This window comes from Balaenoptera physalus, assembly GCF_965194825.1.
Source record: "Balaenoptera physalus genome assembly, chromosome: 10".
In the NCBI taxonomy this organism is placed as follows: Eukaryota; Metazoa; Chordata; class Mammalia; order Artiodactyla; family Balaenopteridae; genus Balaenoptera; species Balaenoptera physalus.
This window is the reverse complement of record NC_138889.1, coordinates 85,584,480-85,596,783: the sequence shown is the minus strand read 5'-3', so window position 1 is coordinate 85,596,783 and position 12,304 is coordinate 85,584,480. Positions and strand designations below refer to the sequence as shown.

The following is a 12,304-nucleotide window of genomic DNA, read 5'->3' as shown; positions in this document are numbered from 1 at the left end:
GTGGAATGCACACAAAGACCCAGGAAGACAAGACTTTGTCTAAAAAATAACTTCAGATGTGCAATGAAAGATACAGAACCGAAGTGACAGAACCCACACATTTGCAGGCAGACATTTCCTTACTAATCTCAGAAAACCATTTCAGACTTCTCAGAAATCATCAGTGCTATAAGCTCGGGCTGAGGTTAAACAGCATAATTAAATCTCCCCTAGGTGGGAACTGGTCCAGTTGCTGTTTTCTGCTTTCCCAGGTAATCTAGAATCAAGGTCACAGAACCGGAAAGCTTCACGGGAACCTTCAGGACTCTAGTTTGGTCTCTCCGGACTTTTTCAAACCAGGGGTAACTGGGCCTTGGGACAGACCCGAGGCCTCTTTCAGCAGGCCTTAGGTTTTCTGGCCGTACCGGCCTCTCCTGGTTACAGACATTTGTGTGCAGTGGGTGCGTGTATGTAGGCAGCCTCCGTATTCACTCGAGCCCCTGCTTACGGCTGTTCTCTGGAGTTATTTATGAACCTGCAACAGGTGAGGAGTTTAGGCCTGACACAGCAAAAAGTGAAGTTTGCTTTCAAAGCCCTCAATCCAGTGGCTTCCTGGCTAGGCAGGTAATAAACAGCATATTGAAAATAATCCTACAGAAGCCAGAGAAAGTCCATCTTGCTCCAAGTCAGGCATGAGCTGAGTGGATGGAAAGCAGTGGCAGCGGGGGGGCGGCTCCCCAAGAGTGGATGTCATCCTGCCCTGGCTTTAAGCCATACTCCCTGAAAAGGAGGGCACTAAGGCATGATACGGGCTGGAGGGAGGGAATAGGATGGGAGATGGTGTCTAAACAGCATTTCTGGGGAGCAGTTATCAGGTTTGAATTCCTGCATCGTGCCTATAAGTTTGCATTTCATCTTTTTTTTTTTTTAAATCATTAATTAGCTTTAAACTAGCCAGACAATTGGGGAATTCCACTGAAGTCCCAAAATAATAAACTTGCTTAAAAGAGAGGAGATCATATTCAAATAAACTTTGTCTTGCTTTTATTCGCTTAAGACAGCTGAAGAGGGCAGAGAGAGGGCAAATACCAACCTCTTGATGGAGAGAGATAACAAGACTTTATGACCCCAGAACTAAACAGTGCACATTTGAAATGCTTCTTTTCCTTTCTTAAGAAATTTTTCCGTTGACCCTCATTAAGCTCTCCACAGGCTTACTTGGAGAAATTTTAGCAAATGGAAGAAAAAAATCTTACCAGTTATTTCTATAAGTCCTGATAATTTTCTTTTTTCACAGACGTATTTTTCTGTGCCATAAAAGCCCGATACCAACATAGAATTACAAACTTAATTGCAGAGGCTGTAAGACAAAATAAGGTATCCAGGGAAATGTGCAAATTTGCAAACCTGCTAGAAATTTCAACATGTTAAAACTTATAAAAGGAATATACGTACCAAAGACCCAGAGAAACTTTCTTAGCTTTCTTCCAATAGGTCACAAGAGGTTTATACTGCTTATGGGAAGTGTTTTTGCTTGATCCAGTGTCCAGGTAAGCGTAGGAAGCAGTGTCCTATGGTGTCCAGATCACTTGGACATTTGATTACCTGATTCTTTTGAATGAAATGGAACTCAGCATTAAAGCCACACAATTCAAGTAAGATAAGGTCACTTATTGTTAACTTTCATTGAGGCAGTTTAGAGCTTATTTTATAGGTAAGGAAGCTAAGCATTCACCTCTCCCAACTCCCAATGCAATACTCTTTCCCTTCTCACCTGTCCTGAAGCCCATTTGAGGTTTGGATGATGGATGTGTTTGCCCCTGAGGGGTTTTGTATGTTACTCATTCTCTTCCCTGGAACTCAATAGTTAATACAAGGGCTTTGAAATGAAAATCATATTTTAAAAAGAGGAAAAAATGTTTTTTCTTTATTTTCACTAGAAAAGAAATCACAGCCTCTCCCCCAACAAATCTAGTGTTGAAATAAAGAAAAAAGAATCACTTTTCTTTGAAGTAGAGGATTCTCCCTTAAAAGAAAATAAAATCGGGAGGCAGCTTCTGAAAGCTGTAATACCTGGGGGATGCTCTACTGAATTTCATCTCACTGCCCACTGGCAAAGACTTTTTGTTTTCCTTGTCTGATGGCCCTGCACTGAGTCACTATCATTTGTATATTTTACAGTAAGTGTGACACTCTATCTCCACAGGTTACGGCATTATGACCGACGGTTACACAACGTACATCAATGCCTCAACGTGTACAGTCAGCTTTCAACCGACCAACCCTCCAATTATATTTGACCTTCCAAACCCACAGGGTTCCTGAACCTCCAAATGCCCAATTGGAATGTGAGGGAAGGTCTAAAAACTGCCATTTTTCTAATTATAAACTTAGTTCTCTTCCTTGTTTATTTCCAGATCATGTGAGTTCTTTTTGTAAACTGCTGGAACACAAATGATGCTAGAGGTTGTGCTTCTTCTTTATTTTTTTTTTTTTAAATGGGGCATCCATTTGGAATCAAAGGACCGTTGTGAATTTGTAAAATGACTTCTGTTTTCTCAAAGGCCACACCATTGTAAATTGTTAGTGTTCGCCAAAGGACAGCCAAGCTTTCTTTTGAAAAGGTGACAAAAGTCTTATTTTAATATGCTTTAAGCTGGAAAAAGAAAAAAGAAAAAAAAAAAGAAAAAACAGGTAGGCAGTGTTTTAAAAACCACCCAGATTTGCACAACTGTTTAAGAGTATTGTCTGAAGTATTTTATTTTTTGATGTTTTGTTGTTGTTGTTGTTTTTCTTGGGAATGCTTCTTTTTTGCAGACGTGGCCCGGATTTAGAACAATCTTTTCAACAAAAGTAGGCGTGGAAAAGACTTCTCTTCAACACTGTCACTATAAAGAAAGCTGTGTCGAGGGAAGAAAACGGCCCTCTTTTAGAGGATGGCTTAGCTAGTGAGATCCATATTGTGGTTATACAAGGATTCATTGTATGTTTGTTTCTTTTAAATTATTTTAGCTTTAAAAATATGGAAATGGAATCTGTCAAGAGCCGGTATTTCATGCAGTAAAAAAAAAAGAAAAAAGAGCGTGCAGACTCCTTTTCAATATGGGTTTATATATATAAATATTTTTTGTGTATTATGACTAAGTTTAGGAGTTTAATATTGCCAAGGACAGTACAACTGTAAAGAGGTGCTTGAAGCAGGGCATCAAAAGTCCGAAGGAGCTGACACATTTTCTCAGAACTCAAGGTCTTAAAGAGCTTGAGTTACTTCTAGGTACAGTCGCAGGCGTGTACAGATTTAAATGGATGCAATAGAAGCTGACTAAAATAAGGCTTAGTTGTCCTTTATATTTAAATACCCTGAATCGTCTCCTTACTTCCTTCTCCCTACCCCACCCCCCATTTTGCACTGTGTGTCGATGCAATCTGCGCTAGCACAAAATATTGTCGCTAATAGTCATTTCTGTTTTCCCATTGTAAATGCTGTTGAGCTTTATTCTATTTTATGTTCTCTTGTTAATGAAATTTAGGAAAGCAGTTGTTTCTTTAAATTTATTGTGATATTCTATATCTAGCGGCCTTTATATGCAAATAAAATTGCAAGATTTTTAAATCCGTGCTGTTTGGAGGGTTGGCTGGCTGGGAGGATGACGGTTTAGTGCTGGGGAAGGAGGGATTTATTCATATGCAACATCAATACTCCCTTTCAGTGGAATCAGAATAAGTGACCTTTTTTTTCTAATTTTCAATAAATTTTTATTACCCGCCATTCACGGGCTGGCAGGTAGATCGATAAGACACTCAGTGTACTCTTTCCTTCCATCACGCTGTCATCTATCTGGCTGTAGATTTCAGAGAGTGAAGATTTCATCTTTGGCCATAGTAATTTCTACAGGAACAGAGGGACCGTGCAGTGGAGGCTGAAGATGCTATTGTGGACGTGTGTGTGGTAGTGAGAGGGTAAACCAGTGGGTCACGGAGTAACCCCTGCACGTGCCCTTTTGTCCCTAGGAGCAGACACCATCTCCCCGTCGCTGTTTTTTTAATGATGTCCCCGGCTAGAATGCTGTGGCAGCCAGGAGGCGGCAGAGGGCGGGGTGGAAAAAACCCTGTTATGTCTTCTTTATTTTCCCTGGAAGAGCCATTGAAGAAAAGCAGCATGATCTTGAATCTGCAGTCTATCCCCCCGGAAGTCTGCATTCCAGTGTCTGTTCGATTGCATTCTGACACATCTTCCTTCCTTCCTACCCATGGTGCATCCTTTGGTGTAATTCCTGCAAAGAATTCTTGATTTCAGTACCAGTAGAGTACAGAGAATGTTCTAGGACAGAATTCCAGCTCAGTCTCATACTTTTAATACTCATTAAAAGTGTCTTGGGTGGCCACCCAGAGCTGGAGGTGGTCCATGACCGTAGTAGCTGAGATGTGCCGTGGGAGATGAACCGTGCTCCCTTGACCTGACACATCAGCAGAAGTGGGTCGTGACTTCAGGCTCATTTGCAGGGAGCTGGACTGAGAGTTGACTGAATGGAAATTTCATCTGGTTACTGTACAGGGAGTTAGGCTCAGACTTCTGGAAAAACAGGCTTTCCAGAGACAGGTGGGTGATCATGATGACATGTGTGCGTGCACAGCCCTTGAGAGCACGTCTGGACACAAACTAATTAAGCTAAGCACTTACTAAGATTGCTTTCCATTGTGTGGGATCAGGAAGCAACCCAGTCTGCTAAATCTACGGGGTGGACTGGCTCAGACAGAGCTTCCTTTGGCCGGTCCCGGCTCACCAGTCCATGTGTGTGAACTGCCTCCATGGGGGCTGGGATGGCTGTCCCAAGGGAATATCGGAAATAGCTCTTAGACACCAGGCACTCTCTATCCTTCTGTCACCAGTGACTCTAATGAGGGGGTCTCATACTTTGTTTCTAATCCTCACAAAATCCTCGGAAAGGTCACACAAGCCCCACTTTTTAGATCGGAAACCGAGGCTCCAAAAGTTAAATAACTTGCCCTAGGAAAATGGAAGGTTCAAAATCATTCCCTAGGAAAATGGAAGGTCTGTCTGACTCCATAGCCCATGTTCTTTTCATCACCCTGCCTCTGGGGCAGAAAAGTTGACGCCCTCCAAGAGCTGATAGAAGACTGATGCAGGCCTGGGGGTACTTCCTATCCCTCACCTAGGGGCCTGCTGGAGCGCACTGCCTGGGGCTTTATGACTGCATCAAGTTGAAGCCCATTCTCTCTGCTTGAAGCACAGCATAGCGTGGTGCAGGAGGGCACAGAGCCTAGAGCCAGCGTGCCTGTCCAGGTCCTGGCTCCATCTCGAACTGGCACTGATGCCTTTGGCTGGGTACTTACCCTTCCTGTAAAATGGGGGTGATGATGATGATGACGTTGTTGTAAGTTGAAGCTGTAAGTCACTTGTTGAAGTTGTTGTACGTCTCACTCTCAAGAGCATTATTTCCGAGAAAGTGTGTTTACATTCCTTGGAGACAAAATCTCTCTTTATAAGAATATGAAGGACGCCAAGGGCATCTGTGAGAGGCAGATAAGGGAGACTGACTTTTCAGTTTGGGTATCATAGTTTGCAAAATCCCATCTAATCTCAGAAGAGGAAGGGGTCTGTACTCTTTCAAGTCTCATTAAACGGTAACCATGGATCTCAGCCTCGCTTGCCCTTTGGCTCTTTCCATTTCATCTCACCATCTTTTTCAAGCTCAATTAGTGAATTTTTTTCCTCTACATATTCTCCCCAGGCCCTTTTGTCTTATAAAGATGTTGAGGGGTTGCCGAAATCCCCTTAAGAGGCAGGTCACTGTTATTCTGACAGGTGGCCAGCATTAAGCCTGCCTTCATCTCCATCACTTAAGTAAATAAATACTGTGACCCAGGTCTTAAGTAGGGAGAAACAGAAGCTGGGAGGATGGAGGATTTGTCAATTGCAGATGAAACACTTGCTGGGCCCTGAATAATGTCCCCCTCCCCCAACCCTCATCCAGCAAGGACGTGCTGCTTCCACAGAGCTAACATCCACATATTATTTTGGTTTTCCAGTGTCTTCTCATGCCCTAGTCCCACTTTCCTAAAAGTTTTAAGGTACTTTTTGTTTAATTATTAAACCAACGCAATTTAAGAGATTAAGTGAATTTTGAGAATTCGGCTACTAGCTGAGGCATTTGGAAACACTGCTGGGCATGAGGCAGGAGGTCACGGGATGTGGGGACGGTTCCTGGACTGGATAGTCTTAGTGGGTGGTTTCACAGAAAGCTTTAGGTCCACTTCTGGATGTCAGCTCCTTAATACAAATTTTTTTTTTTTTTTAAAGAGGTAATTCTTTTTTTTTTTTTTTTTTTTTAACTTTGGGTTTATTTATTTACTTATGGCTGCGTTGGGTCTTCGTTTCTGCGCGAGGGCCTTCTCCAGTTGCGGCAAGTGGGGGCCACTCTTCATCGCGGTGCGCGGGCCTCTCACTGTCGCGGCCTCTCCCGTTGCGGAGCACAGGCTCCAGACGCGCAGGCTCAGTAATTGTGGCTCATGGGCCTAGTTGCTCCGCGGCATGTGGGATCTTCCCAGACCAGGGCTCGAACCCATGTCTCCTGCATTGGCAGGAAGACTCTCAACCACTGCGCCACCAGGGAAGCCCTACAAAATGTTTTTTCTCCTATTTTGTAGTGAAGTAGCAGTATTGCTGCATGTCTGTCCACTCTAGTATGACTCTTCCAGAAGTTTAAAGCTACTTTCCCTTCCTTTTCAAAATGTCACCTCTACCTTTCTGCTCCTATCCTGCCTTTCCATGGAAGAGAAAACCACACTGATTCAAAAGCCTCTCTGAGAAGCTTCCCTCCTCCCTGGTGCCCATGGTGTCAGTCTCTGCAGCTTATGAGAGGTTCAGAGGGTCAATGGCACCACCATGGTTACATAGCAATTCAAAGAGATAGCCCCACATTGGCATTTGGACTCTCAATTTTGAACATGAACTGCTTTTTCAGCTTGACATTCAGGAATAATAGAAGATGGGGCGATCAGTTTGCCAGACATGATATGATTTTGTAGCAGAGAACAAGCTGCCTATATGGGGCTTATTAAACCAGATTAGTTGAAAAAAAAACTCAGACTCTGACCTCCAAGGGTTCCCATGAAGGTTCACTTTCTTTCACTTCAAGCAGTCCACCTCCTCTGATGGGCAGCTAGTTCCTCCTCCTGCAAAAGAGATGGGTACATGCTTGCTGCCTTTGCTACCTCTGAACTTTGACAGCTCTTTGTCATGCATTTTGACATGCATGTCTAGTCTGGAAGACATTGGGCGCTGGTAAGAGCCCCCAACTTTGGCATCAGTCATGCTTGTTTTCAAACCCCAGCTATGCCATTTAGCATCTGGGTAGCCTTGGATGTGCTGCTTTACTTCTCTCAGCCTCATGTTCCACGCCTGTGGAATGGGGATACTTCCTACCTGACAATGGATTTGTCAGAGTTGATATAACATCAGTAGGGTCCTGGGCCCGGTGAGCTATTATTAAAAAATGGAAGATTTTATTATGCTGCCCATCATACTTTTGTAAAAAGAAAGGCAGAAAGAAACATTTAGCTTATTTTTCTCTGTTAGTCAGAGCCCTTCCCAAGAGAAAGTGAATTCCTTGTACTGAACTGAGTCAGGGTAAAGGAGCTGCAGGCCCAAGCCGTCCATAAATCAAGCTCTTTAAATTCCTGTCTCTCTCTGTCTCTGAGCTACCCGACAAAACATTTGTGGTAGGTTCTTCTCGACTCCTTCTCGTTTCCTTCCTGAGTTAGGGATGTCTTACAAGACAAAAATCTTGAGGTAAAAGGCCTTTTATATCTGAGAGCATCTATATCTGGGTAATGGTGAGAGAGAAAAATGCATTTCCATTAGGAAGCATGGCCACAGTGGTACTAAAAGCATGGGTAGACTAAACACACGAAGCGGAGAGCCTGCGCCCATTAATCAGCTTTGATTTTTATGAAGCCACAGTTACCATGAGGTGCATCCGAATGCTCTCAGAGCCCGCTTACCAAGGAAAAAGGGCCTGTGGTTTCATAGCCCGTTTCTGCCCCCACCTTAGCGGCTGACCTTGGGCATAGGTTGAGCTTTTCGGTAGGAGCTCCTGAAATAGCAAATGACTTGGAACCCAAATGCGCCATGCTTGGGTTCACCAACATGCCCTCGCACGTATCGGCAATGATGCTTCGGTAACAACTTAATTCTTAAAGGGACTCATATTTCCTAGAAGCCTTCCCTGAGCTCCCTTATCCTTACCCAGAACACCCCCCACCCTTGAGGCCGTCACAGGTCCTCACCCGCCCCCCCCTCCCCCGCCACGCACACACATACTTCTACTTGAGCCACGTTCTGATTACTGCTTGTCTGCCTGTGAGCTTCCTGAGGTCAGTGACCAGGTCTTCTGTCTCTGCATTCCCAGCATTTAGGTCCAGAGAAATGCTTTCTTAATAAATTAATCAGTGTTTGGCAGAAAATAGCCAGGTCTATGAGAAAGATAGGAGAAATTAATCACAGATGAAATCAACAAATATTTACTGAACACTGTAAGCCCAGTGATGTACTAGAAAGCTTCATTTGTAAGACCCAGTTCTTGCCATGAAAAGTCCTTATAATTTGCTCCAAAAAGCAAGATATTGACACATAAAGTTAAATAGCAATAAGAGATTTAATTAATAGTTCAAGACAGCAATACAAGAAAATCAGGGTCTGTGATACACAGGTTTCTCCAGTTATGTGAGTGACCATCGTTATGGGGAAGTGCTCAGTGGGGGTATAAGTCTCAGACAAGCACAGGCAGCTACCCTAGGAAAGGGAGCCTGAGTGATAATGATAATGTCAATCCCATGCAGCTTCATTCCTGGAGGAGAAAAAAAGGTCTGGCCAGTGGCAATTCCGAGTGGGTCGCGTAGCTGGTTTGTTTTCTTAATTTACTCTATGAAATGGTTTTCTCTAATGGCATGCCATTGACAAAATGCACCCTAATGTCTTCATCCATCACCTCCAAATGCTTTTGCATGCATCAGTTGTTGACTTGTTTTCTCCTGTTCAGCACATAAATGAAAGGAATGATTTATCCAAGGCCACCAGTTACTCTTATGTGGAATCTGAAATAGCTCCCTGGAGAAATACTGCCCTAGCAGGTGTTTCTTTATGCTGCTCTGAACTTGTATGGAAGAGTGACTTTGGCCTGGGCTGCACTGATATCTCCTGACCAGTGTTTCCTGGAGAGCTGGTCCAGGGGTCCATTGCGGTTTGTAACTCTCGGATATAAGAGCTTGTATTCCTGTGGGTGTGACCATTAGGGTTGGGTTATGGGGGGTGGAAACTAGGGCTTGGCAATTGATGCTATGTGTAGGCATTTGAACAAGTAATGAGATTCCCCTATGAGCTCTCTTGAACTCATATTCACCAGGAAGAGAAAGGGTATTACATGCATGAATGCACTTCCCTTCCTTCTTTTAATTTGTCCTACTTCCTTGAACTTTGCTCCCCAGGCTGGAGACATCTGGCCCTTAAACCTTCAGAGTTTTGCACATCATTGGAGCAGAAATGGAAGATAAACAGGAACATCAAGATAATTCTTATCAGACCTGAACAGACATTTCTCCAAAGAAGACATACAAATTACCAACAGACACGTGAAAAGATGTTCAACATCACTAATCATCAGGGAAATGCAAATCAAAACCGCAATGAGATATCACCTCACCCCTGTCAGAATGGCCATCATCAAAAACACAACAAAAAATAAGTGGAGAAAAGGGAACGCTTGTACACTGTTGGTGGGAATGTAAATGAGTTTGGTCACTACATAAAACAGTAGGGAGGTTCCTCAAAAAATTAAAAATCGAAGTACAAGCTAGCAATTCTACCTCTGGGTATTTACCAGAAAAAAAAAATTACTAATCTGAAAATATATCTGCACCTCCATGTTCATAGCAGCATTATTTACAGTAGCCAAGATATGGAAGTAACCTAAATGTCCACTGATAGATGAATGGATAAAAAGATGTCTCATATATATATATATGTGTATATTCCATTATATATATAATAAAATATTACTCAACCATAAAAAAGAATAAACTATTGCCATTTGTGACAATATGGATGGGCCTAGAGGGTATTAGATTAAGTGAAATAAGTCCGAGAAAGTCAAATGCTATGAGATTTCACTTACATGGGGAATCTAAAAAACAAAGCAAATGAACAAACGTAACAGAAACAGACTTACAGAGAGCAAACTGGCAGTTGCCGGAAGGGATGGGAGTGGAGGGTTAGGTGAAATAAGTGAAGGGGATTAAGGATGGCAAACTTTTAGTTATAAGTCACGGGGATATAATACGCAGGGTAAGGAATATAGTTAATAATACTATGATAATTTTGTATGGTGACAGATGGTTACTAAACTTATCACAGTGATCATTTCATAATGTATTTAAATGTGGAATCACTATGTTGTACACCTGAAACTAACCTAATAATGTATGTCAACTATACTTCAATTAATTAATGAATGAATTTTTTACAAAAGATCATTTTTATCTGCCGAAGTTTCCTTGAGAGAAGGCAGAGAATGGCATTCTCTAAACAAGATCTAGTACTGACCCAAACACCACAAAGTTTCTGTCTCATTGAATGATGGTGAGCGTAAAGATTAAAAGTTTGAAGCATCAAATAGTACAGAGATCCTGGAACGTTAAACGCAGCACTCCTATCTGCAGCATTAACAAATTGGGGCAAGATTTGAAATAGCAGGTTTACCTTCTTAGTTCTTATCTCAAAATGTTGAAAAATGTAACTTGGAGGGTTTCTTTCACCTGAGAAAATTCTTATTTCCAATTTTATGGAAATAAGAAAAATAGTGATACTCATCACAATTTGTTTCTGCCTTACAGGAGAAAGAGAAAGAGACTATAATACCTCAACAATACTATGTCCTGTATATAACAAATTAACCCTTTTCCTTGACTGGCTATATTTCTGGGTAAAAATGGAATTGAAATAAGGTGTACAGGAGGATAAGAATTTTCCTTACATTGTTTTCTAAAGGTCTGAAAAACCAAAATAAAAAATCTGGGGCTAAGCATAAGACCATTGGGAGTAGTGGGAAAAATCTGTTGCTTTCACATCTTATAAACAGAAGCTGTGTGTTCTGAGAAAAGTCAGAAACTGTGGTAGATTGGCATTGTATTTCTCTTGCATTTGTATTGAATAGATCATCTTCCCAGCGAAAGATGAGGTCTATGGGTACAGCATCCAGGGATAGCAATAAAATATACTTGAGTTCAGAGATTATACAGAGAAATGTACTCAATAAAGATAAAGTGGGGGTGAGGGAATGAGAGGAGAGAAAGCAAGAGGTCTAAGTCCAAAACTAAATGAACTTTTGGATTTCCCAGGCCAATAGGTGTGACTTGTATATGTCTTTTGATCACTTTCTTTCTCTAAACTATGAATTGATGGATTTATCTTCTCTAATGTTAGGACACCTGGTTGTTTCATTCATATGAGGTCTGCTGGTTTTATAGGGGACCGGGAGAGCTGGACCCCTCATCACAGCCTATATGTGATGGGTTTTTCCAACACAGTCAACACAATGGCACATGGGAGACTGTTTTGTGCGGATATTACTTTTAAAGAAGACTTTTCCCAAGAAATAAATTATATACCTCCAGTGAAGTGACAAGATGCAGGCTCTTCCAGCTCTACTTGTGGATTCAGCAGTCTCCCACTTATTGATATGAATATTTATATCCATGCCAGTCGTGCTGTGGTTGTTTAGTAGTATTTGCAGTGAATAGCTTGGCTGGGATGCTGAGGACATCACCTACTGTTTTTAAAGCTCAGCATTCTTAAAGCTATTTAAAGAAGCCCTTCATCACCACCACTTTCAACCAATGTTAAAAGCAATTCAATAGAAGCATTCTCCTTTCATAGCCCACCAAGTAATTGTTGCTGACCTAGAGGCATTCTGGATGGAGATGTATGTTGGCCATTTTTTTCTCTTATGTAGTTCCCTTTCATCTGAAAGTTTTGTAAAATTATAACTGTCATTCTTTAGTTGAATGTATGCACAGTTCTTTTAGTTTGTTAGAAAATGTCTCTACTATTCACCTAAAGTCAAAGAGGTTTTGTTTTAGTCCTCATTCTAGGAATGAGGTTTGGAAGTGGCACACCCAGTACATAACTTTTCAGGTGTTAGTGGCCAATAACATGGACCTGGGAGATGTTAGATGGAGGGCAGAAATGCTTATCTGTACCTCTCTCGCCATGTACCAGGTAACTAATATTTCTCACGTGGCCACTCTG

At 42.0% G+C, this 12,304-nt stretch overlaps 1 protein-coding gene across 11 annotated transcripts in view; it reads left to right on the top strand.

The window, feature by feature from the left end:
• MPPED2 (metallophosphoesterase domain containing 2) overlaps positions 1 to 3,592 on the top strand; it is a 173,109-nt gene extending 169,517 nt beyond the window's left edge. For all 11 annotated transcript variants that reach the window (XM_082476731.1, XM_082476724.1, XM_082476728.1 and 8 more), the window contains one exon: positions 2,186 to 3,592. In XM_082476731.1, coding sequence (XP_082332857.1) covers positions 2,186 to 2,304 — 119 coding nt within the window. In that variant the 3' untranslated portion in view covers positions 2,305 to 3,592. The remainder of the gene's footprint in view (positions 1 to 2,185) is intronic.
• Positions 3,593 to 12,304: the final 8,712 nt, after the last annotated feature.